The sequence below is a fragment of the Glycine max genome, chromosome 5, assembly GCF_000004515.6.
Source record: "Glycine max cultivar Williams 82 chromosome 5, Glycine_max_v4.0, whole genome shotgun sequence".
NCBI classification, from domain to species: domain Eukaryota; kingdom Viridiplantae; phylum Streptophyta; class Magnoliopsida; order Fabales; family Fabaceae; genus Glycine; species Glycine max.
The window spans coordinates 37,177,636-37,205,522 of record NC_038241.2 but is presented as its reverse complement, the minus strand read 5'-3'; the positions used below and the strand labels follow the sequence as shown (position 1 = coordinate 37,205,522).

Sequence of the window (27,887 nt, the reverse complement as noted above, 5' to 3'; positions counted from 1 at the left end):
AATAATCAAGATACAATTTTGTTCTCAACGCTTAAAATTAAGAGTATACTGTATTTAAGAAAATATTATTGCACTTGGAAAAAGGCACTGAGGGGAGAATTGAAAAAAAGAAAGAAAAAAGTAAGAGGCTACGACAAAAACTATTAATCTTTGCTCTTCTCTGAGTATGTGTTCTGGGGTAGTGTAGGGCGTCTCTCAGCAAGAAAACGTTTTGTACTCTCAAGGACACCAAAGAATATTGAACCACCTATGCCTATCCATAGTACTCTGGGACCAATACCCTGCAGCAAATATATAATTTATAAGCATTAAAATTTTTTTTGCCATGTAGCTGCAACCCTCATTTGGATCATGCTACTTTACCACTCAAACTACATTACAATGTATGGAGGAAAAAACAGAAAACCCTTACTTTCAAAAAGGCACGAGGTCCTTCTTCCTTAATAATGGTTTGAACACAGTCAACGATTCCCTTATATTGGTTCGCAGATCCCTTGAAGAGGAAAATAGGACCTTATGAATGGCTTGATAATTCACACTGAATATTCTTATTGATTTGCTTCTAGATTATCCATATACATAAGGTATCTATATACATAAGGTATCGTATGTGCGTGGTTGTATGTAGATGTCTAAGTTGTAAAAACAAGATTAAAAAAGGGAAACAGGATTACTGCTTACTTGAACCATTAACCTTGTCTTGATGACATCAAGGGGGGTAGTTATAGCTCCAGTTAGTGCACCTACAAGAAACAAGGCAGTTAGTCACATTTCAACGCAAGGTTAGTTGGACTTGCAAATTGCAATAATGCTTAACAAAAAGCAACTTATACCTCCAAGAATCCTCATTTAACCATGAACCTATTTTCCCTCCCCCTCAAAAAAATATAAATAGAAAATTAAAAATAATAGAAGCTACAAATGGTTGGGTGTAAGCATATGTTAGGTAACAGTTGCCCATGTCTGAAATTTTGGAGGTGTAAGTTTCGCCTACTCAATCATGCAGATACTTTATATAAAATGAGTAGCTTATTACCAAATAAATCAATATTCAGTTTTATTTTGCTATTGCCTATTAATTTCTCCAATGTAACAAACCCAAGAGTTTTATGAAGATATAGAACTGGGGATACTAGATTATTAACATTCTTCTCAGTCACAAAACTACACCACTCAAGCATTCATTCCATGATGTGGTGCCCACTTTGTCCTCTGGGAGACATAACATGGTGATTGTGATTCACTACACAAGATGAGTTTGCATAATCTATGGAAGCAATAAGAGTTAAAAACGCATATCAATGTCATGAATAAGATATATTATAACACAATTTATACTCATTATCTTAATTTGTTCTTGATAGCATTCAGTGGGGGCAAGAATAAGTAATGCAGTACTTTGACATGAAAGCATCATGTAGATCAGGAGACCAAAAGAAATAAGATTGAGATACTCCCCGTAAGCCCCCTTTTTTGGTTCATTTTCAACTGATAACCCAAGCATTTGATAGAGAAGGCATGCAACTGGCACCTTACAAAGAAAATTAACTAGATACATGGTACTAATTGTAAACAGTAAAGCCTATTTGTGTCAAATTACCATACACCTTACAAGATTAATTCACATGGTGAGGATAAAAAACTGACTTTTAAATACCTCGCGCAAAGAAAAAAAAAACTCATCCTAAAGCATAAAGTCATCATAGTTATCAGAAATGAAACTCAATATGTATGTATATCCTCATATTACTCTATAGTACATGTATAACGATATGCCCATAATGGTACACATTTACCTGCAAAAGCACCAATAATTGCATTTTCTGGATCATTCAGATTTCTTCGTGCCTAGCAAAAAGGAATTTAAGTTGCACCAATCATGAAATGAAATAGAGGAGCAAACATCACCAATCTGTCTTTCCTTTAATAAGTTTAGCCTATAAATATGGATTAGTACTTGTATTGAAAAACCATCAAATACTGTTCAGTTTTCCTCTTCTTGCTGATATATCTTTTTGTTGCTTTCACCCATGTCATTGTCAGATTCCCTCTCCCTGGTCAAGATTTTTTTTAATGTGAATTTTGACAAACACACTACTTGCCATTACTACAGTGAATCCATTTTACATCAGACCATAAAATACTAATTCTTCGTCAAAGAAAACTAAACAATAAATAGTCATTTTCATCCTTATTGTTCTCCTACTTGACCTTTCAGTTTCAATGTATAGGAAGGAAACCTAAAGTATTTTCAGGCTCAAAAATATAAAAAGAGAATAGGAATGGAAATTTGTGCCAGGCAAAAAAAAATACCAAAACAAAAGTGTCTCTAAAACACATAAAGATAGAACTTGAGAATTTACCGCAAGCATATAACCTATTCGAATCTGCTCATAGATGCAAAATTGAATAGCATCAAAGGGTAAATCCCTCAACAAAAAAGATCCATACCCCTGTGATTTCAAAGATCAACACCAAAGAAACATTTTAGCATATCATTGCAGACATGGAGAATAAAATTTATCAAAAAAATTTAAAAGGAAGAGATGGTGAACTTCATACAGCATAAAATCCTTTAAAGCCTTCCTTAGAAGCAATAAAGCGAACAGCACCAGAAGCTGAAGTAAACTGGCCAGTTTGCATTCGTTGCTTGATAACCTGAGGAGCATGTAAAAATATGAAATTGTCCAGTGAAACAGTTTTTAACCATGGTAATGTCATTTTTACAAATAAGAGAATTTATTTACCTCGGTTGGAACACGAATCAATGAAGCAGCAATGCCCCCTATGGCACCTGCAGTCTAATGAAATTGAAAAACACTGAAAGATTTTATCCCCATAAGAATGAAAATTTTACATCAAGAGAAGTGTATGCCAGCAACAAAATAATGATAAAATAGACAGAGCATCAACTCCAATACACCAAATAAATGCCAGAGGCTCCAGAGGACCATAATTGGCCAGAATTCAGACTTTTGAAAGCAATAGCAGGTCCTTAATTTACTTAAATTTTCGTATGCCAATTGTAATATTTGGAGAAGAGATGATACTTTTGTTTTTCTCTTATTCATATGGAGTCAGGCAATGCTAGAACATAAAGTGGGAGTTTGATTAGGAAATGTCAACCAATCTGCAACAATTTAGGAGAAAACAGGAGAAAAATAAGGGATAAAAAAATGAAACTTAATTCTGATCTGAATTGGATAATTTAGATCTTATTATAATTCTAACTAATCTTCCTAACTATCAATTCTTAACATGAATTTACACCAATATCTTCATATCAATGTTTATATAAGAAGTATCTTACCAAGTGAGTAAAAGCACTCAGGTGTTCAGGAAATACCCTCAGCAATTTCTGCTTTATAGGTTCATAAACTCCAACAAATAAAGCAGATGCCCTGCATATTTAAAAGCAACAAAAGGGTGTGATGGAAAGAACCTAGATGTGATTCATGAATTCATATCCTGATAAGCATGAAATGAAAACTTGTGAAAATCACTTCAATAAATTTGTGAGGTTAAAAAAAAACTCTTTTTGGCTTTGAATATGCATAACAATAAATAAATAGTTACTTCTAATGATACTACTTTTTCAAACAAACCCTTAATAACCTTAATCAGAAAACTCAATATCCAGTCTTGGAAGGATCTATCAATCTCTTATTCCAAAGGCAAGTACATACCAGATTATTTATATCATAAACAAACAAGCCCTGCTTATTCCAAAAAATTGAGTTAAGTCACATTTTACTAACAACACTATTATTTGACTTCATGTCTCTACAGTCTACAATGGCTCCCTTTTTTCAAGGCATACTGCCAGAACCACTGACAATGTGATTTTGCAGTTAAAATTTAGAAATTCATACAAGTTTTCTTTTTCTTCGACAAATAACCTTCATACAAAACGCAAGTCTCTTGAGTTAGGTCACTGAGCAGAAATTCAATGAATCATGGAAATAAATTTACTAAGCATGCCAACAACTTTCTGATTTCTTTCAAAGATGATTGGGTTTTTCAAAATTTCTAATTAACATAAAAACCTAGAATGTTTGAAACATCATGCTATCCATGAGGTTCTCACGGTAAGACACCAACAAGGTTCCCTGCCAATCCGGAATAAAGGCCCTTCAATATTAGTTTTTCTCCTCCGCGAGCAGCCTAGGGAAAAAATTATATCATCAGCACATTTTATGTCAACACAACATACTATGGACATACATGCATACACACACACAAACACACATAAAATTGTATGGTCAGTGGTCATAAACTAAAAGCACACCCAAAATTGCCGTGAAGAACACAAATTAAATTTTTAACCCACATTTAGCATATTGAAAATTTTATTCAAATTCAGAAAAGTCCATTCTATTATGTAAATCAACTAACTAAGTATTCCATACATATCAAATGCTTGAAGAAACTTTTAAAGCTTTCCTATTTCCTCATTGTTAGATTTCATCTTAAAAGCAATTGGCATTAAATGAACTCGACCAATAAGTAAATAAATCACACCCATCAATTGAGGCAATCGACATGGAACTTTCCAACACCCCCCTCCAAAAATCACAGAAGCAAACAAAATGGGCCATTAGAAATAGACTGGGCCTAACTCACCCCCAAAAACTTGTTCAAAGAAGGAGGATTGCCAAAGTCTTATAAGAGGTATTTGGGCCTAACTCACCCCCAAAAACTTGTTCAAAGAAGGAGGATTGCCAAAGTCTTATAAGAGATATTTGGGCCATATTCCTTGCGAATGTGAGACATCTTAAATGCCAAAATAAAATTTTACAGTATTTCTGTCAAGAATCATGCCTAGCTAAAACTGATGCAAAGCCTTATCACTTGGCATCATATTCAAGATTTCAGCATCAAACAGTAATCAGTAAAATACACAGCAAAGCACAACCCTTAATCTTCATTACAATTTTTGTCACAAAAACCTGCCTGCAGACGTGTTTTTATTGTGTCGATTGGGTATAAAGCTGTTTCAACAACAACTCCAGCTGTACCTCCTGCAATAACGCCCTCTGCAAATTTCATCTAGCTCATCAGAAAGATTGAAATGTAATAAACCCATCAAGTATATAGTATTGTTTACCAACTTAGCAAAAAGGTAAAATACTATTTTAGAGGGGCAAAATTTCAGTTCTTCACTTCATATATGAAGAATTGGGGGATAGCATCTTAGCGTTGGTCCGCCTTCTACTTAACAAGGCCTTAATAATTATTTGCAAATCACAGAAGTGAATATATGTAGGCAGTGAATGTTTTATGTTTCGTTTCCAAATCACAGAAAAACTTGGTAAACAAACTAAACAGGCATTACAATACCTACCGAAATCATATTTTGTTGCAATGGAACACCAACACTGATAAAATTTCTTCGCTAGGAATAACACCTAAGAAGATCTTATACTTACCAAATAAAATGCGTAGGAAGTCAAATGGCTTTTCATCTCCCATGCTAACTGATGCAAAAGAATTTTTCAGAAGTAAGTTCTGCTTTCTTTTCGTACAAGTATCTGCATAACCGTATATCCTTCCAAAATGAGAAGCAGATAGCACAAACCAGTAGCAAACAGAGTGCTAAAATAACACATGAACATGAGACTCTCACCCTTCACCCTATAGATCTATCTGCTAAATCATGCGCTAAAATAACAAATACACTAACCAATAACAACTTAAGTTTAGATGTAAAAATGATATTCCCTTTTCGCTGACCATCAATAACATGGACAGTACAATCCGTAATTTTCTTACTCCCTCCCCGAATATAATCCTAAATAATCCCGACTTATAAATGTTGAATTAAGAAAACCTCTGGTTTCCAATGGTGCCACTTGATTCAATATATCATAAATCCTCGTAACAAATAAGAGCAGCAAAAATCAAAATTACTAAAGTGCATTTCTCCTGTCTCTACATATACTTGTATATTGTGAAACTAATAAGCTCTTCAATATTCTCATCAATAGAATAATAATCCTAACAAAAAGAAAAAATGAAAGAAGAAAAATCACCTCTTACACCAACCATAAGTAACTGGCCATCACAATTTGAACTTGAACCTCCACACAACCCCTAACCCTAAGTAGCTAGGAGTGATAAACCTCACATTTATAAATATAATCCCACTAACCCATGTCACAAATTCAAAAACACATATATACAACACAACAACAAAGCAAATGGGTTACCCACCTGGTAATGAAATGGCAGAGTCATTAACCATAACGGATAGTGAAAAGGGACCCATTAAGACCCAACGATTCCACCTCTGACCAAGTAACAAACTAACTGAATTGGTTAGTATTCAACAAACAAAGCGTCAAATTTTGAAACAGAGAAAAAAAAACGACAACAACAGAGGTTGTTTCCAATATTATTGTGAAGAAATAAGAATGTTTACCTCAGAAGTGAGAAGAGTGATAGAAGGGAAGTGAAGAGATGAGAGTAGCGGATAGAAGAGCAGGAGTGTGCAGAAACGAGTTATCTATTTTTTATTTCCCAAATAAATTAAACTATCCGTTAATTCTTGATGCAGGCTTGTTTTATTTAGTTTATAGTTTAATTTGCATCTATAATCAATAATAATCTATTTATAATAATAAATTTACAAATCCATAAATAAATTTGCTTCTCGTGCTTCTCGGACTTTGGAAATATTTCATAATTATTTGGTTCGATTATCAACCAAATTAAAATTAATATATTTTTAAAAACAAACGGAATAATACATTTGTTTATTCTTAATATAATTGGAACAAACATTAATCCAAAATTAATTCGACTTAATTTTCAAAATTAAGTTTAAATTAATTAATCACATGTTACACTTTTTCTTGAAATGACTCACATGAATGAAGTGTGTATCTTGTAAATATGTCACAGTGTTGTGTTTGTTTGTAATTGGCATACATTTGTTAAGTACTACATTATTAGTCAATCTTGTTAAGTAGTGACACTAACTATATGTGTCACACACATTATTTTGATTTTGTGACAATAGTGTAGTACATGTTATTTGTTTGTCACATTTGTCATTTGTCATATTTATTGCACGAAATAACTCCTTAAATTTTGAATCTTTTATTGTTAAGTTATTTTTAATTTATATTATTTTAATTGAATTATATAAATTCATACTAATTAAAAAAACATAAGAGTAAGATGATTAAAACAAAATATATACAGTGAATCGAATTAAAAGTTGAAAAAAGAATAATCATTTTTTAAAATTCATATTCTTATTTATACATCTAGAAAATAAGACATAAGCAGTCAAATTTAAAACAATTAATTGAATAAAAAAATAAAAAAAAAAGAAAATAAAATTGATCAATGTTTCATTGATTTGTTGTTATTAATGTTGAATTTCGTGTTTGCTTTATACTCTTAACTTGCTAAAGGAAATGTATTTTTGATATTTAAACATGGTCTATTATAATTCATATACATCATATTACTGATGGTGGAATGAAATAGTAACATATTTACAAACATTCTTTTTTCGCTTAAGAGGAGGTTAATATAATAATTTTATAATTTTATTCTAGCTCATTATTTACAGGCTAAAAGTGTAATTTGCAGTGTTGTTATAAAAAAATAAATATTTTATTTAAACTAATTATATATATTGAAGAATTCTTTTTTTTACCTGAATTTTTTTATATTTTATGAATTTATAATATTTATTATATTAAAAAATTACAATATTTTAAGGTGACATACGATATACTGTTTAACTAAATATTTTCTTTTAAAAAAAATTATATATCTAATGAATTAAAAAAATAGTTACTACTGAATTATATATAGTTTATTAGAGAAAATTAAAATATTTATTTCCGATGACAAAATATTGAATTATATACGTTTAACGTTGAAATAAAATACACATAGCTTTTTAATTAGAAATATATAAATTCATTTATCTATTTTTTTAAAAAATATATTCTAATACAATGATGGCAAGGATTGTGATTGAGTAGATTTAAATGTACCAATGACCATATGGAATTAATAATTTTATTATGAAAACAAAACATGTTATCGGTTTAATTTGATAGCTATTAAATTCTTCAATCAAATATAAATGCAAATTTAAAAAGTTATATTTTGATTAAATTAAAATTTAATGTTAATTTGAAAAACTAATACGTAACCACACAATTAATTCAAATATAAATGCCTTCCAACATTAAAATTTAATGTTAATTTGAAGTAACAACAAATCCTCGCACTCAATATATTTCTATATATATTGAAGATTTCTTTATTGTTACCTTAATTTTTTTATATTTTACGAATTTATAATATTTATTATTTATTATATCAAAATTATAATGTTTTAAGGTGACATATAATATACTGTTTAATTAAATAATTTTTTAAATAATTATATATATATATATATATATATATTATTGAAGATTGCTTTTTTGTTACCTGATATTTTATATTTTATGAATTTATAATATTCATTATATTAAAATTATAATCATAAATAAATAAATGTATTTATCTATTTTTTAAATCTATTACAATACAATGGCAAGGATTGTGATTGAGATTTAAATGTACCAATGATCATATGTAATTAATAATTTTATTACGGAAACAAAATATATTATTGGTTAATTCGATAGCTATGAAATTCTTCAATCAAATATAAATGCAAATTTAAAAACAGTCATCTTTTGATTAAATTAAGATTTAATGTTAATTTTAAAAATTGATACGTAACCACAAAATTAATTCAAATATAAATGTCTCCCAAAATTAAAATTTAATGTTAATTTGAAGTAACATCAAATCCTCGCAATATATATATATATATATATATATATATATATATATATATATATATATTGAAGATTTCTTTTTTGTTACCTTAATGTTTTATATTTTATGAATTTATAATACTTATTATTTATTATATCAAAATTATAATGTTTTAAGGTGACATATAATGTACTGCTAGTTGAATATTTCTTTAAGCTATTTTTTTATACCTAATGAATTAAAAAATTAGTTACTATTGAATTATATATAATTTATTACAGGAAATCAAAATATTTCTAATTGATATGTATAGTTGATTATACCAAATTATAAATATATTTTGAAATTGTGATTAATTGATACGAGCAATTGATAGTATATATAAATATTTTTTGAAATTGTTATTAATTTATACGTGCAATTGGTCCAAGTTAAAATAAGTAACAAAAAAAGTGATGTATTAAAATTGTGTGTTATGAAACAAATACGTGTAAAATGCTATTATTCAACCTACATTATGTTTAAACCAATTAGTGGCAGCACACAAAAAAAAAATTAGTATAATTATTTCCTAAATTGGTTTAAAAGTTAGAGTACTATATAATACCATTTTGATGACACACTCTATTTTTTATTTCTAACTCTCAATTTTCTTTCAAAAAATTTACGTGCACTTGTGTTGTGAGTACATATTTTTTATATTGCTTCGTTGTTATCATATAAGTATAACACATTTTAATTTTAATTTTTTTCCGTTGAATGACGCCTAAAATTTCACTCATTGAAAAAATTAAGCCTGCAACCATAGAATGTAGATTAAGAGTTTGAGTTATCAAACTATGTAAGTAACCGGAATACAATAAATCGCATCAGATTAAGAGTGTCAAAATGATACTTCCTGACAAAAAGTAATAAAAATTAGTATCCAACTCTTCTTTGTTATCAAAATAATAGTTGATGATACGGTAAAATCATAATTAAAAAAAGTTGCATTTTATGCTCTTTTAAAAAAATAACTTATTTTTATAACATTAAAAAAATATTTTTATATATACATTTTCCCGTTTTTATTTAATTTATGATTGAATTGAAAAAAATAAATGAACTACCATTTGTATGGTAAAACTGCCTATCTAATCATTAATATGTTGTCTCATATGTTTGAAGGATTTAAGTTTAAGTTATTGTAATCATTATTTGAGAAATCTGTTAATAATATTTATTATTCATTTATGAAACACAAAATAATGATTATTTTAAGTTGTCAGGTATTCTTATTTTATCATCAATTTCATTTGTCAAATAAATATAACTCTTCAAATATTATTATATGTTGTCAAAGTAGGTATAAAACAAAAACAAAAATTAAAAATCTAAAAAAAAAAAAAAAACATTCGTGCATAGCACGGGTAACAAACTAGTATAAATTTAAATTTACAACAAATGAACTAACTATCCTTATCTAGCTATCATCACTAATCCTTTGTTCACTGGCCGAAAAGTTTTTACATAAAAGTTGTGAAAATCAATGTGAATCCAATTAAAATGCCTACCACATTTTGCATTACTCTGAGAATGTTTCCACTACTGATGATAGCTATAGGGAAATAACAATCTCCTTTTGATGGGTCCTTTGATACAATGGTGGCCAACCCCTCGAAATCACATGCCTCAACACTTTGATCGTTTATTTGAAAGTATTGATTGAAAGCATATGAAGCATTACCAGATGCATCCAAATTTCCACAAGAACAACCAGGACATAAGCTTGTGCAATCACCACCTGCACAAGCATAACTTAAAGATCCACCCAACGCACTCTTGTTGGCATTATTTTTAAGGACACACCATTTGTGCTCTTGGTAACGAACCCCTTTTGCTCCTATTGGCATTTTATCTTCTCCTTTGCCAGAAAAATCAATAGGGAACTTAGGCTTCCCATCATAACGAAAAATACCCCAATGACGCTCAAAGTCACCAGGTGCAACACTCTTCATGTTCTCATCAAAAAGAGAAAATAAATAAGTGTTCACGGGTCCAGGGTGAAGTGGAGTCCCTTTCTTGCTTGCCATTTTCTTAAGGAACCCTTGGTAGAACCTGTTTGCATTTTTATCATTTGCATTTTTGTCACCATCAGTTGGCCATCCAATTTCACCTACGCATATTGACACATTAGGATGACCAATCTTTTTTAATGACCAAACAAGGGTATCTAAGTTAGCATCAAACATGTTGGTGTAATGTGCATTTTTGTCATCAGTGCTTTTACCATGACCTTCAAAGAATGCATAATCCTCTGGAAAATCTTCATTTTGATATAGACTAAGGAATGGATATATGTTAACAAGAAACGGTGACTTCTTTTCATCAAGAAACTTCACTATTTGTTTCATGACACCATAAATGTCCTTGCGGAAATTACCATCTGAGGGCTTGTTTGAATTAGACTCGTAAACATCAGCATTTAAAGCCGTAGTCACCTTTATTTTGTCTCCTAAACCAGCCTTATCAATAGCCTTTTGAACATTTTCCATTGCTGGAAATGTGATTCCTACAAATGACCCATTGTAACTTTTCAAGAATGGCTCATTTCCAACAGATACATATCTGCAACAAAACAACGAATGAGGATGAAAAAAAAAAGTGATCTCTTAATCGTAAATTTGTGATATGTTGTTCATGGAAATTAAAATATTTAATTAATCGTTTCATTTTAGTCCATATACCTAAAAACTCTAAGCTTTAGTTTCTATACAAATAACTCTTAAGTTTTCTCCAATTTGTAGTATTTTTACACCCAAAAAAAAAGAAAAAAAGCTAACGATATGGATGTAAAAAATAACTCGTATATGAATTACTAAATCTGTTCTTATTTATAAAATCCAACTTCTTAAACTTATTTGTTCTTTTATATAATATCTAATTCATGTCTCATGTATTAATTATTTTTAAACTAAAAATATTTTTAATTAAAAAATAAGAGAAATGTTATATTATCATATATTTTAAAAAGAAATATGCATGAATGATAATTATATTTTTTAAAAAATATATAAATTTAAGATAAATTTATTATTATTAACTAAATTAATTATTTTTTTAAATCTAAATAAATTAGGTAATTAAGTGTTATAAATAAAAACGGAGATAATAAAACATAGAGTTTTAGAAATTAGAAGTAAAACGACAAGTTAAATACTAAATGATTAATTAAACTTAAATTAAAAATAAAGAAATAGAATAATGTGAGTCATGCGAAGGAATTGTATATACATATACACACACCTGATGTTGACCCCTCCGTCATGAACATGTTTGCTGACATTTTGTTTGACCCAATCTTCTGCATTGTCTTGGTCTTTGGATAGTTCCTTCAATTGATCATTGGGAATTCCAACCATGACTTCAATGTCTGTGCCAGAAAAAGCACTCACAGTCCAAGAATCTGCATCAAAAAGCTTTACCTTTTTAATTCCATTGTCCTTTAGCAAATTCACCACAATGGGAGGATCCATAGGATGAGATGCTATTGCACCCCAATTGACACCAATACCAGATACAGCCTCTGCTCCTTCACCGCCTTGTAGCTGGCAATGAGCCAGAACCAAAATCATACAAAACGCCCACATAAAGGAGAAGTGGTAAATATTAGTCAAAGTAACAGAAAATAAGAAGGTTAATTATCAAGTGAAATATTTGTTAAGATTGAATGATTGGCAACATTTGATAAAAAAAAGTGGATGTTCCTAATCCTGTGTGTTTAATTAGCTATACTGTCTAAATAAAGCATTAAAAGAGTATTGGTTCTTTTTTTTAGAGGAAAAGAGTATTGGTTCTTAAGCTACCTGTGTAACTAACTTTCTATATTTGTAGATGTTGTGTGTAATAATCTAAAACTAATCTAAAATTTTATTTTTTAAATGATTGTCCATTTTATGTTCGAGAATATTTATACATACGAACGTGTACTTTTTTGACAAAATTAATCTAAAACTAAAAATGATTTATTTAAAAATATAGATAGAAAATAATTACTATAGTTTGCGATAGATTTGTTGTGTAAGTATATAACTTGATTGTACATCAGTGACTCTGGATAAAAATTAGAGAGAAAAAAGTAACTTTGAGAGAAATATAAATATAGTCTTTTTTAATATACACTGCAAATATTCCTGAGACTCAACCTCCAAACAATTAAGCATACCGGCTAAAAGTAAAATGTAAATATAATAAATAAAATATATAACATGGAAAAAGTAAATAAAATAAAAATATCAATTTTATATCAAAATGAAATATGATTATAATTTTATCTTGTTCGAAGTGAACCAACGTCCCATCACATGATTTACGTACTTGGTGACTGTATGATTATAATTTATTAAATAATTTATTTTTCATAGTTGTTTTAAAAAATTATTTTAATATAAAAAATCTTTAAATTTTAAAAGATTTTATAAAAATATTATGATTTATTAAATATTCTTAAAATATGTTTATGATTAAGATTTTTTAATTTGAATTTTAATAAATTTATATCATAAGAATTTAAAAAATGATTTCATAGATTTATCAAATTTAAAAAAACTTCATCAATTTTTAAAAAAATAAAACCAATATAACTTTTGAATTGAATTGCTGTGTAATAATAGCCACAAACGAATTAACGTTGACCTCTCCGTAGTATTATATGAACAAATGTTCGTAGTGTCCAAGCCATAGAAGAAGCAGCATATAGCTTCTTATTCTCCCCTTAAATCCACTTGTAACATCCTAGAGCTTGAAATTTGATGTCAACGTCCACAGACATTATAACAATATGTTTATCATTAAAACAAAGTTGCCCACACCTGTGTCTTCGTCGTATGTTAATATCAATATTGGTTCAAGAATTGAGAATTGATGAGATTGTATTCTTTGAGAAGAAAATTATGAAAAACAACGAAGAAAGAATGAATTACATTACATGTTATTAGAGAAAGAAAAGTATGACAACAGGTAAAAAAAAATATATGGAAAATTCCAAGAAACGTTTAATAGTTATTATTTATTATAAAAATTCATTCCAAGACATAATCGACCGGGAAATTTTTATGATTTTGAATAACAGAATATTTTTTTTAAACAGTACACAATTTGAATTGAATATCACCCCATTTTTTTTATCATAAACAAATAATTGTAAAAATCTTGATTAAATATCATAATTTTTTTATATTGATTAAAAATCATAATTAAATACACAAGACTTTTTTACCTAAAATTCTAAATGAATACACTCCCTTAAAATTGAATAAAGTAATTAGACCTATTATATGATGAAGGGCGCTAGGGCTTAAGTCGTATTTGTATTGGCAGCTTAACCCCTCCGTAAACCCTAGTATAGCTGGAAAGAAGCAGTTGCTTTGCCGCTCTGAATCGAAATTCCTCAGTTCAGTCGCTGCCGTCGTCTCGTCGTTTTACTCCAGGTCTCATTTCTTGCTCATTATTGTTTCCTCCACCCGAGGCCTTCATCGTGCATGACTCTTTATTGACTCAGCTATGATTGTGCTATTAGTGACAGTTCACAATTCAATTGTGAAATAATAAATTTGAAATTCTGGAATTGAAACAATCTCAATTAGACGGTTTATTCTTTATTTATTCTGTTGTTGATATGTTTGGTGTGAGATGGTGACTTGTGAGAACTTAAATTTTGTAGCAGAAGAATGAGGAAGAAAGTGGACGAGCGAATCAGAACTTTAATTGAAAATGGCGTCAGAACAAGGCATAGGTCTATGTTCATCATCATTGGCGACAAGTCCCGTGACCAGGTCTTTTTATATTATAGGTCCCTCTCTATTTGAACCGTTTTGGGAACTCCATTTAATGGAAAAGAGTTAAAGAGTAGTGCAATTTGAGTGCTTAATGCAGTCTCTACTGTGTGCAGATTGTAAATCTACACTACATGCTTAGCAAGGCACAGATTAAGTCCAGGCCAACTGTGTTATGGTGTTACAAGGACAAGCTTGAACTAAGCAGGTTCTGTATAAAATCAATGAAACTGTCTTGTGCGAATAAACTTTGTTTGAGTTATTCTGGATGAGTTTTACACTTGCTTGATTATAAATGTGTTAATGCAGTCACAAGAAAAAGCGTAGCAAACAGATTAAAAAATTGGTGCAGAGGGGTCTCTATGATCCGGAGAAAGGTGATTCGTTTGAATTGTTTGTGGCAAGTGGGGGATTAACTTATTGTTTATACAAGGATTCAGAAAGAGTTCTTGGCAATACCTTTGGCATGTGCGTGCTTCAGGTATCAAACACTTCCTTCCTGCTCAATTTTTTGTGCAGTTGTGCTTTCTAGGCTGTCTTTCTCTTTCCTTTTTCCAAGATAGATCAATTTTTCCATCATCTTCCAATTTAGGATTTTGAGGCGTTGACACCTAATCTCCTAGCAAGAACAATAGAGACAGTGGAGGGAGGAGGGCTGGTTGTTTTGCTGCTTCGTTCTCTATCCTCGCTGACCAGACTGTACACCATGGTGATGGTATGAACATAGATTCATCAGTGTTGATATTCTTGTTTTTTTTTTTCTTTTTTAATTTTCAATTCATTTGGCTGATTATAAGTGTTGTTTTAAGCTGTAGTTGGTACTCCCTTCTTTTGATGATATTTGTGCCCTGTGACCAGGACTTTGATTTCAGGATAGTCATTTTGTTTTTTCTTTTCTGCATTGCATTTATTGGAGTTCATAGACTTTCATGAAATATTAGATGTCCTTCTCATAAAATCTTGTTTTATAAAAAGGGGTATTGGTCATTAATTGAGTTAGCTGTGTTAGCTAATGGTTTCATTACATGCATTTGAAATGGATTTGATATCTCTCTTGACTCGAGTTGATGGTCTTTATTATATTTGTGTTGTTTCCTTTATTTTATTTTATCTATTATTCTTATTGGAGGATTTCTTGTCCTTGTTAGTTGTTAAAGTTATTTTATTTCCTTTTTCTTAATAAATTCATTTTATATAAAAAATATACGGTAAATTTAGCCATAACATGATATCTAAGTTAGCATACGTAATGTTGAAAAAATAAAAATAAAAATAAAAGAATGGAAAGAACTACTGTTAGATAATAGAATAAAGAAACACAAGAAAAGAGGATTTCTTGAAAGAGAAACTGAAAGCACAAAATCTAGAACAAGAAAGGCACATCAACTAAGTAGTTAACTGACTTCTAAAATCTATATATTTCCTCTCTAAATAGACACGAGCTGGTGAGCTCCATAATGAGGCTAAGTAGACCTCTGTATCCCACAAAAATTATAAAGTTTATGCATGAAACTTCTAGCATTTCTGTCCATGCACAAGCACCATATAACAAAATAAGACACTGCACGCCAACTTGTATCCCTTGTTACTACTCCCCTCCTTGGTAATTTTTTTCATCGTTTTGAATTATAAAATCACATACGGAATCAGATTTGTGGTGGATATAAGAGACACCCCCAAAAGTTCTTTCTGTGAAGAACAGCTTCTCTGCAAGCAAAAACTTCCACCAATTTTAGTCCATTTCTCAACTATAATATTTCTCATTTTGTCAAATCCCTAACCTATAATTGTTTTAAAATGCATATATATATATATATATATATATATATATATCATGAAGGATAGATGGCCCTATATGTTTGATCAGGGCTTCAGTAAAATAAATGTATTGTATGTGAGAAGTAAATATTGCTCCTAAAAATAATTATTTTTGTTGGGCTCTAGTAGAAATGATTGCATTGTTCTCATTCTCCAAGCACTTTTCATGGAAACCTGAAAACCAGAAATTTACATTTCTATGGTTAAGTAGACGAGCCATTGCTTACCATGCTACTTTTCGTTAAAAGTCTCATTCAACTTGCATGTTGATTACTGATTGCAGGATGTCCATGATAGATTTCGAACTGAATCCCATTCCGAGGCTGCTGGGCGCTTTAATGAACGGTTCTTATTATCACTTGCTTCTTGCAAGGCATGTGTGGTCATGGATGATGAACTGAATATATTACCAATTTCATCTCACATAAGGTCTATTACCCCAGTTCCTGTTAAAGAGGTACTCGCATTACATCTTCAACAAAATATTTCTTTTTCTCTTTTCTTTTTTGATTGGGTTTGCATATAGTTTTGGGTTTTAATGCATGAAAAAAAAAAGTTTTTTTTTTGCTGAAAAATGAGTACCTCTGGTACTCATTTATATATATGCTACTTACTTTTGCTGAGCAAAAAAAAAAAAGTTTTGGCTTTTAATGCATGAAAGACCTAATGCCAAAGTGAGCATAAGTGCAAAACAAATCATTTTTTTTAAAAATATTTTCGCAGGTTTTAAATCTGACTTTAAATTAAATATGTAATGTGTCTTGATTGATGTTTCTGAAGATTCTGGTTCAAACAGGTCCTTTTGCCTCTCTCAAGAATCTGGAAAAATAGTGTCCTACTTCCTATATGTTTTGCTTTCAGTATATGATATAGGCACTTCAGAATCTTTGTGATAGTTTGGAAGCATCCGATGAATGTTCAGATATTTGTACTTGTAAAGATGTCGGGGAGAGATAATACAGATAGGAGCATGAAATATGGAAGAGACTAGATAGAGTAATTCTGTAATGGGAAGGAAAGTGGTGGTCATATTTAATGCTACCATAATTTTAAATTTTATTCCAAAAGTGTCCTAAGTTTAAATATTGTAAGTGATGGTCTCATTTAATGTTAATACTCATAGTTCAATGAGTGGGTGTCTTGTAAATAGAGTTAGCAATAAATTAAGGATATAAAAGACATTTAACTCTGAATAAGTTTGAAAACTGGTCATTGTTGCTCATAATTAGGACCAAAGAAAAGTACTGTTTGTTGCTTATATATAGGACCGGAGGTAGTATTATATACTACTAGTACTAGGTTAAGGATGCAGTATAAAGTACATCTAGACTCCGCCCACATACTCTTAAGTCTCCATAACTCTTAAAAATACTGATTAATTTTCACTCTTGATCTTCCATTGGGATGCAATGTTCCTCATACTTAGTGTCAGATGCTTACTCGTTGCTGATAAAAAAAAAGATGTTTGTTGTTGAAAACACTATCATGATAATTGTTGGAGCTAATATTTTCTAATTTGTGGTGTTGTTTGTACTTTTTCATGTAGTTAGACATTTCGTAAATTTTGGTTTTTGATATTTGAATAACTGCTAGTCTTACACTCTATTCTAGCTACATCTAATTGTAACATGGGCTTGCAATTTTTTAATCATAATACCAAAGCCATTTAAACTATATTGTAAGCTTTTTTCCTTCTCTCTTGGCACCAAGCAAGATGCTTGTGTCTTACTTTCTTTAAATTTTGGTGGGGTTATATGTAATGTTTTGTCTCTGAATTGATGCTGTAGGACTCTGACGAACTCTCAGAAGCAGAACAGGACCTGAAGAACCTTAAAGAACAACTAAATGAAGATTTCCCTGTAGGGCCATTGATTAAGAAGTGTTGCACATTGGACCAGGTAGGTTTGTTTACCTCAACTTTGCATTTTCTACTTTGACCAACCAAATTGGTTTTTGGGTGGTGGATGCGAGCAAGTTTTATATGATTTTTGTTAATAGGGAAAAGCTGTCGTGACATTTCTGGATGCAATTTTGGACAAGACACTTCGTAGTACTGTTGCATTATTGGCTGCTCGTGGTCGTGGGAAATCAGCTGCTCTTGGTTTATCAGTTGCTGGAGCTATAGCTGTTGGGTACTGTGCCTTCTGGACAGATATATTTATATGGACAACTATATTTATATGGACAACTATATTTTTAGTATCTTATAGAAAATTCTGTGTGTAGGTATTCAAATATCTTTGTGACTGCACCCAGCCCTGAGAATTTGAAAACCTTGTTTGACTTTATATGCGAAGGTTTTGTTGCTCTTGACTACAAGGTACTAGTTCTTTCCCTTGTTGACAGCTATAACCCTTATTGGTTAATTTATTGGGAAAAAAATCAAGTTTCACATTGGCTAGAGATAGTGCCAAGATAGAATATATAAGTGGGGGACAACCTTTAACTTTGGTAATTAAGTGAGCAAAAGTTCCAAGGATGGCAACTGGGCAGTTTAATTAAGTAACCACTGGCATTTATATTTGATTTCTCTATTGTTCATTACCCATCTAAATCCTAATGTAGTGCATATTTGGATAATTTATCTGCACAAAAGTGAAGTTAAAAAAAGGTGACCCAGTACACCCTTGCTAAACGTACCAGCTTTTTTTCAAACAGTTTTTATCCTTAAAAAAGCCTTTTATCACAATTTAATCTTTTCCAAAATACACTTTAAGAGTGCTACTGTTTCCAATGTCAATAGGAACATATTGATTTTGATGTGGTGAAAAGTGCGAATCCTGAGTTCAAGAAAGCTACTGTAAGGATCAATATTTACAAGCACCACAGACAGACAATTCAGGTAAGTTCATTGAACCTTTTGCATTAATTACTGTTAAGGGAACTTACTGTTGCTGTGAGGTTAGCAGTTAATTCTGGACTTATTTTCCATCTTAATTTCTATCAGTATATACTGCCACATGAGCATGAAAAGCTTTCACAAGTTGAACTGTTGGTTGTTGATGAAGCAGCTGCTATTCCACTGCCAGTGGTGAAGTCTTTGCTGGGCCCATATCTGGTCTTCCTGTCTTCTACTGTTAATGGGTATTACTAATGTTTGTTTTTGGTGAAATTTTCCATATATCATGCCAAATGCAATGTTTTGTTTTTTGTAAACAATTATGATTTTTTTTTGTGACCTCATTAGTCAATTTTACGTATCCTCATGTGGCTTAATTACTGAATTTTTTTTTGTAACTCATTGAAAGTTATGAAGGCACTGGACGCTCTTTATCACTAAAACTTTTGCAGCAGTTGGAAGAGCAAAGCCATGTGTCTGCTAAGAGCACAAAGGACACTGGTACTTATTTGTGCTCAGAGCTTTTAGAAGTCAGTTTAAATAAATAATGTGCATGTCATGTGCTGTTTTGTATGGAAACACAGTCTAAGTGGATTATGAAATTAAGATAATTGGTTTTCAATGTTCTGTTAAATGATTGTAATACAATATTTTCAAGGTCCATGTGCAATATTGCTAAATCTTGAATTATATGTTTCAGGTCGTCTGTTTAAGAAAATAGAATTGAGTGAATCTATCAGATATGCTTCTGGGGATCCCGTTGAAAGCTGGCTTAACTCTCTACTTTGCTTAGATGTTTCAAACGCCATCCCTAATATTAGCAGGTTATATCAAAAGCTTATTTCATATTTCCTTGGAAAATGAGACCATTTTTGTCTATCTCCATTTACTGTTTTTCTCCTGAAATCAGGTTACCTCCACCCAGTGAGTGCGATTTATACTATGTTAATCGGGATACGCTCTTCTCCTATCACAGAGATAGTGAATTATTTTTGCAGGTAAAGTCAGATTGATCTGTTTATGTAGGTGGTTTGTGATTGATATTTTCATGTGTTCAAATGCTGTACTAAAATATTCTATTATTGCAGCGAATGATGGCCTTATATGTTGCATCTCATTACAAGAATTCTCCAAATGATTTGCAATTGATGGCGGATGCTCCAGCACACCACTTATTTGTACTGCTTGGTATAATTGTTTTTCTTTCTTGTTATTCTTCTTTTTAAATTGACATCACTCGAATTAGTCTTATAATAGTATTTGTGTGACAGGACCTGTTGATGAATCAAAGAATCAACTTCCTGATATTTTGTGTGTCATCCAGGTTTGCATCTTTAGTATAAATCACCCTATTTTTCTGCTGCATTTTTCGCATATGGCCTGTCTCATTGGCTTCCATGATGGGGTTTGGCTTATTTGTTTTGTCAGAACCTGTTTTGTCCAATTAATGATATTTTTTTGGTTTATTTCACACTGTTTGATTATGATGGGGGAAATTGTTGACTTGTTTCTTGTGATGTGACCCATTATGAAGCTACAAGCACACAACATATTGTGGAAGCCGTGGGAAAGTTATATTGATATTGATATTATCTACAGATTCAGACACTATCTTTATATTGGTTTAGAATTAGAATGCTTGAAGCTGGGTTCTCTTTGTTTAATATTGATGCTTGATAGCGCATATCATTTTTTTAATCAGATATGTGAAGTTGCTGTATATGCTTGAGTTCTGATTTATGCCTCTGCTTTATCATGCCACTCAAAATTTGTATTGGAGCACTAATTACAGTATTTCAAATTTATGGTGGTTGCATGATTTCCTTCATTCAAATGAAACTTTTGCCACCACCCACTCCTTTTTTTTTTTTTAATTTTGCTTAATGTTAGCTTTAAATTTGTTATTATTTATGGTTATAGTACAGATGATTATGTTTACTATCCCGTCTTCTGTTTGTCTTTTCTTTATGACTTTCTATATTCCGCAACTTTGATTTACAGGTTTCCCTTGAGGGGCAGATTTCTCGTAAGTCAGCAATCCAAAGTTTGACTGATGGTCATCAACCTTTTGGAGATCAAATTCCATGGAAATTCTGTGAGCAATTCCGAGATACAGTTTTTCCCTCACTTTCAGGTGCTCGTATTGTACGCATAGCGGCACACCCAAGTGCCATGAGGGTAACTTTTATATTCTGCTCTGGCATATGGTTTAACCAGATTCTGCCAAAGTTGTAACTTATTTCTTTTATTTCAGCTTGGATATGGTTCACAAGCAGTTGAACTTTTAATTCGGTGAGTGCATGGTTGCTTTCTTGTTTCAATTGGAGTGATGTTCATTTTATCTTTTCCTTTTTACACAAGGTTCCATGAGCATAGAATGCTCTTCAAAAGTTTTTAATTTAATATTTGATTTGGTTTGGGAGGAGCCTTGGTTCAACAATATGATAGAAAATATCTGATATTTGTGTGTACAGTCAATTATTGTTCTAATCAAGCCTTGTTATTAGGATTTTCATTATTGTAATTGATGCAGTATAGTGACTCTCTATTTGACACTCTTTATGATTGGCTGAAATTTATTGGAAATCACCAATTTTGGTGGGTCCCACTTCTCATTTAATGACTCTTTTGATTTAATAGTGGGACCCACCAAGTTTGGTGATTTCCAATAAATTTCAACCAATCTGGAATAAGTATTAGAAAGAGTGTGTAGAGAGTATTGCTAGCATTCCTCTAAATATATTCTTGTGTGGTCTGATCATATTACACAGAATTCCAGCATACGCTGTTTTCTGCTGTAAGCCCACTGCCTTGGGACCTGGTGGCCTTAGGTTCTAGTCATATAGGCAACCTCTATGTTTATGGGGGTAAGCCTATGCACTTTTTACCCTCTTTAGACCCCACAATGTTGGGATGCACAGGGCCGCCAAAGAAATGATTTGTCTTGTGTATGAATTGTCCTGTACATTCAATGTTGCTTTAAGAGAAGCTGTAATTTGGTGCTTCATTATATAGTCTTTTTTTATATATGCCAAAATGTTAAATGCAGAACATCATCTGTTAATAATTTACGTCACTGTCTGCAGCTACTATGAAGGACAAATTACTCGTATTTCTGAGATTAATGTTGAAGATAAAGTACAGGCTCCACGACTTAGAGTTACAGAAGCTGCAGAGAAAGTATGTTACCACTGAAAGTCCCTTTTTGATTAGGTTTAGTTAGTTGTGTTCATGAAAGTGTCTGAAAGTTATGTATATTATGATGGTATTGGAATTATCTAAGATTCCTTTCAGTCCAGCTGACTGGCATCTGTAAGATCAAGATTGAACCAGTAAAGACAGCATTTTCATAATTGAGAGAAAATGTCATTCGTACTAGTTATATTAAGGACATGTCCTAAAATACGACTTAACCTTAGAGGAGGCTTCGGAATTCAAATAGTTCTATCAAGATGGAGTTGATTTGGTTCTTCAATTTTTTTTATTCTGCTTTTCCTTTCAATCAGCTTTGACATGCACTGCCCAACTTTTGTAACTATGGGCTTCTTTACATGGGAGATTATATTTTCTTGCTCTTGATAAAATAAATGTGATTTAATGACTGTTGTCCGTTGATACTGTCTGCATAAACTTACGAAGTGTTTGATATTCATGCTAATGATGCTATGGTCCTAATTTTCCTTTTGTAGCATTCATGGTGTCTCACATGGAATATATCTTTTAATTGTATATTCTACTTTTTTTTTTTCGAAGAAAGATGTAATATTTTCTTGCTTCTTTCACTGGCTTTGTTTGATTTCATAGAGAAAGACAAACATTACTTTTAGACAGGTCCTTGGTTTCTTTTAGCTTTTAGATATTAATGACTGAATTCAAACATACAGTGCAGGGTGCATTTGAGCAAGAATGGCAGGCTATATTTGATTTGTTATTTTCTGTGCCTTTTAACTCTTAACAATTTATGTTTATCCTTTTCAAATATGCTTTACCTTTTTCATGATACTACTATGGAATATGGATTCAGGTTTCACTACTTGAAGAAAATATAAAACCTAGAACAGATCTTCCTCATTTGCTAGTACATCTGCGTGAAAGGCAGCCAGAGAAGCTCCATTACATTGGTGTCTCCTTTGGGCTAACTTTGGACCTTTTACGCTTTTGGAGGAAACATAAATTTGCTCCTTTCTACATTGGCCAGATTCCAGTTAAGCTTTATTTATTTTTCAAGCAGTAGATAAGACTGAATTTATTTTTACAAGTAATTAACATGGTTCTTCAACTTGATAGAATACTGTGACTGGTGAGCATACATGCATGATCCTGAAACCCCTAAACAATGATGAAATTGAAGCTGATGGATCAAATCAGCTGGGCTTTTTTAGTCCATTTTACCAAGGTGGGTTCATCTTCCTATGCTGTTGTGATCTTTGTGTTTGATATTTATGATTCATTTTGTGAATGGTTGATGATTTAGCTCGCTACTTGTAGATTTTAGACAACGATTTGCTAAACTTCTTGCTTCCACTTTTCGTGGCATGGAATACAAGCTTGCTTTGAGGTTAGTATTAAGAATTTAGTAGTTCACTGTTATAAATTATTAGATAGTGATTTTGGATATTTTGGAGTTCATTGAATTCTGGGGAACTAGGATTATGTGCATATTGATTAATAAGATTTTCCACATCTTTATTTTATCATTTTGATAAAAGAAGTATTGGTAGAGGAGAAGATGAAGTGCAAAGCAGAGGGGTAACCGAACAAAACAAAAGACTTGAAAGAAAAAGAACTTAATATTTCAGTGTATTTAGAATACAAGCTCTAATCCCCGTTTTTATAGGCTAAATGGCTGATGCTAATTAAGGGAAATAGGGGAAAACATAAGAAAGGAAATGGGAAAAGTATTAAAGATTCAATGTGATATTTATTTAATCCTAATAATATCAAAGATATTTACTAGACTCCCCCTCAAGTTAGTAAATGGATATCAGTCATTCCCAACTTGCTAGTAAGTTCTTGGAATCCCGTTGTAGGGAGCTCCTTGGTGAATGCATTTGCCAATTGGACCCCCAAAGGGATGTAAGGTGTAGTTATAAGACTGCATCTATAAGTGAATATTTTAAAACTCTAGGGCTTTAGAGTTTCATGAACTCTAGGATATACATTCCTCATTTACATCTCTATTTTTCTGAATGCTTATTATCATGATAATTTATCCAGCATAATAGATCCCAAAATCAATTTCAAGTGCCAAGACCCTACGGAGACCTCGTCTGATAAATGTCTGCAGTCGGTCAGAGGTTATTTATCCCCACATGATATGAAGCGATTAGAGGCATATGTTGACAACCTGGCTGACTTTCATCTGGTAAGAGCTCAAGTGATGGATATGATACCATACCAATCAGTTTTTCTAGATGGTTTCTTGAAGATGACATCTAATACTACTTAGTTCTTATTTATAAGACCCAAATCAGAAGAGATGTTTGTTCCTTTTTATAAGACATTAGAAGAGAGAGGAGTATTAATGACAAAGGTAATTTTGGGAAAAAATATAAATTCAAGACAAATTTTCTTAATCATAATGAATCAGGTAATTATATCTTATAAATACGAATGAAGGTTGTACTATTTTGGTAATTGAAAATTGTTGTTCTCTACTCCTAATGGCTCTCACTTCCTTGGTAAAAGCCTAAAAGGTGATCCCTTTTTCAATTTTCAAAGTAGAAGTCTATCTTGCTCCCACCCCACCCCCACCCAAAAAGTGCCTTAGTTTTTTTTTGCCCTAATATATTTTTACATAGTGTAATTTTCATTTAATTTGACATGGTTAAAGTGAGTAATAATTTTTGATTGGATAAACTGCAGTGACCAGACAAATTAAATCAACATTTACGTGATTTTGCATGACATGTATGGCCATCAATATGTGAGAATCGTGATGAGCGACTTAAATGGCATTTAAGATACTTCAGTGTGGTGAACTGATGTAACTTAAAGCATCTTGCACTATGTCACTGCTAAAGTTGTCATGTAACTGTGCCAAGCATAGTCCATTGAAATAACATAAGTCTGATTGGTTATGCAAAAATCGGTTCGGTAAAAATACCAAACCGAACTGGTTTTGAATCATTTTAACCGATTCAGTTTTATATTTAAATAGTTGAACTGGTTTAGAAAACTGATTTTGAACCAAATTGATTTTGAACCAGTTTTAAACCGGTTCTAAGAACTGAACTGGTTCCGGACTGTCTTTTTTTAAAAAAAATTATCCAGGTGAAAACCAATTCGGTTAACCAAACTGGTTTTGTAAAAACAATTCGGTTAACTGAACTGGTTTTTCAAAACAGTGTAGTTATTTTTTTCAAACCAGTTCGGGTGAAAACCGGTTTAGTTTTTTGGTTACAATCCGGTTCAGCCCGAACCGTTTTATTTGCACACCCATAATTCTGATTATCTGTTCAAGAAATTTGGGTGCTTTTAAGTTTGATCTTGAGCCTTTTCTCTTTTACAGATTTTAGATTTGGTTCCAACCCTTGCACATCTGTACTTCCAAGAAAAGCTCCCAGTTACATTGTCGTATGCTCAAGCTTCTGTGTTACTCTGCATTGGTCTGCAGAATCAGAACATTTCATACATTGAGGTCTGTTTATCAACTTATTAATTTGTTTAGTTGTAATATTACACTCAGATGACTATTTAGCACCTGATGCCTTGTACATCAAAGCAATAAGGATAACATAAAGCTGAATCCTATTAAGTTAATTTATATGCACTTATGCAGTGCTAGTGTAATTTTTTGTACTGATATCAAATAGGAGTTCACTTAGCTACCACATTATAATAATGAATAGGATGATGTGGTGATAGGATGAATTCCTATTGAATAAAAACAGTTTTATATTGATTGTGCATATAAATTAAATTCAAATCCTATTACCAGATATACAATAACAAAATCCTTATCTCACTAGGTGAGGTTGGCTACATGGATCATGTGTTCTAGAAAATATACTCAGCCTTCTTTTGAAATTTATCAATCATTGGTCAGTTTATCATGATACAGACAGTGTTATCAATGGCAGAACATGGTGGAAGGCTGAAATTCTGACACATAAGCACACCATTGCACTTTATGGCACTGCTGTGGAGACCTCTTCACAAATTGGCTATGGAAGTTGGTAAAAAATTTGCCGCACCATTCCACCATGGCTGCTATTTAACAACACAGGATACACATTTTCTATCAGATCAATGAGTCAGTCTATAATTTGTTGCATGATTTTGTTTGAGGTTTGAGTTTGCCTGTTTGATATCTTCTCCCATTGGTGTCTTTTCAAAAAGATGGAATCACATTCTCTTATATGCCCTTTTTTTAACAGGGACAAACGAATTTGGAAAGGCAAACAATATTGTCTCTATTTATAAAGGTTATGAAGAAGTTCTACAAATATCTAGATGGCCTTGCATCCAAGGAGATTCAATCAACCTTGCCAAGACTGAGAGAAGTAAGTTTCTTAATGACAATTTACCTTGTGTATTCCATGGTATGGTGCTTTCAGTAGAATTCATAGAAAATTTTGGTTAGTGAACTCACTTCTGCTGCAGTGTGTTTAGGAACACATTCTAATTTGTGCTTCCTTTTTTATCATTTACTAATCTTGTGCCTCTTCTTTTTCCCTTCTCTTCTGGGTTATGTTCTGTTTTGTCCGTAGATTGTCATGGAACCTCATAGTGTCGCTCTGGAGGAAGATCTCAATAGTGCAGCTAAACAAGTTGAGGTATGTGCCTTCACCTTTTGTTTTTTTGTTTTTGTCAAAAATCCCTACCCCGAATCCCATCTTTGCTTGTTTTCACCTCCGGTTTTCATAGCTCATATTTTCAATGATTGTCACTGGATAGGATGACATGAAATCAAAAGCAGAAGCACCCTTTACTCCCGAATTGCTCCAGCAGTATGCCATTGAAGATGGAGAATCTGGTTTTGAGACTGTTTTACAAAATAATGGTGGAAAAATACCCACAGGTGGTCTTATTAGCGTGAAATCCAGCAAAGTGCTGCATGAAAAGGAGAAGGGAAGCCATAAGAGTGACAAAAAGCGGAGTAAAGATAACCACAACCATAAATCAAGCAAAAGGAAAACATTGTTGGATTGACCATGGGAAGAACCACCCAAGATAAAACTATGATTATTTCAGGGATTGTTGGTCCTTGAGTCAGAACAGCAATATAAGAGCAAAGTGAACGGCCAAATTGAAGGGGATCGGAATCCACCGACAAGAAGCTCGGTTCATATTCTTCATAAATTTCAAGTGCAGGATTCTGTATTATTGCTGCTATACTTTAATTTATTTTGTTTTTATTTTTTTTAATGGGAATTAGTGGGCAACATTAGTATAAATGAGACGGCTGCAGAGAAATATGTCAATATGATATAATTTTACCAGCCTTTTTTGGCGGCTTAAACGGATAGTATATATATGCGTTTTTCCAGGAAAACATATATTGTAAGAGACTGATCTGACGGTCTTGTGATCAATGATACGATACTAGTGAGGTGTTGCGCCTGACATTAATGGAGTGTAAATACGAATGATAATTTAGGGGTGTAAAGAGGATTGAA

The 27,887-nt window shown here is 31.7% G+C and overlaps 3 protein-coding genes across 7 annotated transcripts; 1 reads left to right on the top strand and 2 right to left on the bottom strand.

Annotated features, from left to right (window-relative positions):
• Nucleotides 1-49: 49 nt before the first annotated feature.
• On the bottom strand, nucleotides 50-6,552 carry LOC100811130 (S-adenosylmethionine carrier 1, chloroplastic/mitochondrial). 3 transcript variants are annotated; one of them, XM_006580246.3, is made up of 13 exons: nucleotides 6,422-6,552; nucleotides 6,214-6,289; nucleotides 5,430-5,531; nucleotides 4,954-5,036; nucleotides 4,088-4,164; nucleotides 3,311-3,401; nucleotides 2,748-2,801; nucleotides 2,563-2,658; nucleotides 2,364-2,453; nucleotides 1,797-1,848; nucleotides 682-743; nucleotides 413-493; nucleotides 50-281 (listed from the first exon to the last, which is right to left on the bottom strand). In XM_006580246.3, the coding sequence occupies exons 2-13, from the start codon at nucleotides 6,266-6,268 to the stop codon at nucleotides 144-146; spliced, it is 981 nt and encodes a 326-aa protein (XP_006580309.1). In that variant the 5' UTR covers nucleotides 6,269-6,289; nucleotides 6,422-6,552; the 3' UTR covers nucleotides 50-143. The 3 variants fall into 3 exon arrangements, with proteins under 3 accessions (XP_006580309.1, XP_014631258.1, XP_006580310.1); XM_014775772.2 differs by having other exon boundaries at nucleotides 6,214-6,309; nucleotides 6,422-6,530; XM_006580247.4 differs by having other exon boundaries at nucleotides 6,214-6,305; nucleotides 6,422-6,530.
• Nucleotides 6,553-10,301: 3,749 nt separating this feature from the next.
• On the bottom strand, nucleotides 10,302-12,425 carry LOC102667009 (glucan endo-1,3-beta-glucosidase 8). The gene is made up of 2 exons (XM_014775771.3): nucleotides 12,082-12,425; nucleotides 10,302-11,403 (listed from the first exon to the last, which is right to left on the bottom strand). Exons 1-2 carry the CDS (start codon nucleotides 12,423-12,425, stop codon nucleotides 10,302-10,304), a joined length of 1,446 nt encoding a protein of 481 aa, XP_014631257.2.
• A 1,693-nt stretch (nucleotides 12,426-14,118) lies between these two features.
• Nucleotides 14,119-27,710, top strand: LOC100812924 (RNA cytidine acetyltransferase 1). 3 transcript variants are annotated; one of them, XM_014775769.2, is made up of 27 exons: nucleotides 14,119-14,264; nucleotides 14,501-14,609; nucleotides 14,726-14,817; nucleotides 14,919-15,090; nucleotides 15,202-15,324; nucleotides 16,711-16,884; nucleotides 18,215-18,325; nucleotides 18,426-18,559; nucleotides 18,654-18,747; nucleotides 19,171-19,269; nucleotides 19,375-19,511; nucleotides 19,676-19,767; nucleotides 19,967-20,090; nucleotides 20,177-20,264; nucleotides 20,355-20,454; nucleotides 20,538-20,590; nucleotides 21,268-21,444; nucleotides 21,521-21,558; nucleotides 22,353-22,446; nucleotides 23,291-23,470; nucleotides 23,554-23,662; nucleotides 23,755-23,824; nucleotides 24,484-24,631; nucleotides 25,778-25,906; nucleotides 26,646-26,771; nucleotides 26,979-27,044; nucleotides 27,166-27,710. In XM_014775769.2, exons 2-27 carry the CDS (start codon nucleotides 14,505-14,507, stop codon nucleotides 27,418-27,420), a joined length of 3,090 nt encoding a protein of 1,029 aa, XP_014631255.1. In that variant the 5' UTR covers nucleotides 14,119-14,264; nucleotides 14,501-14,504; the 3' UTR covers nucleotides 27,421-27,710. The 3 variants fall into 3 exon arrangements, with proteins under 3 accessions (XP_014631255.1, XP_006580308.1, XP_014631256.1); XM_006580245.3 differs by having other exon boundaries at nucleotides 14,498-14,609; XM_014775770.2 differs by lacking the exon at nucleotides 14,119-14,264 and having other exon boundaries at nucleotides 14,501-14,626.
• Nucleotides 27,711-27,887: the final 177 nt, after the last annotated feature.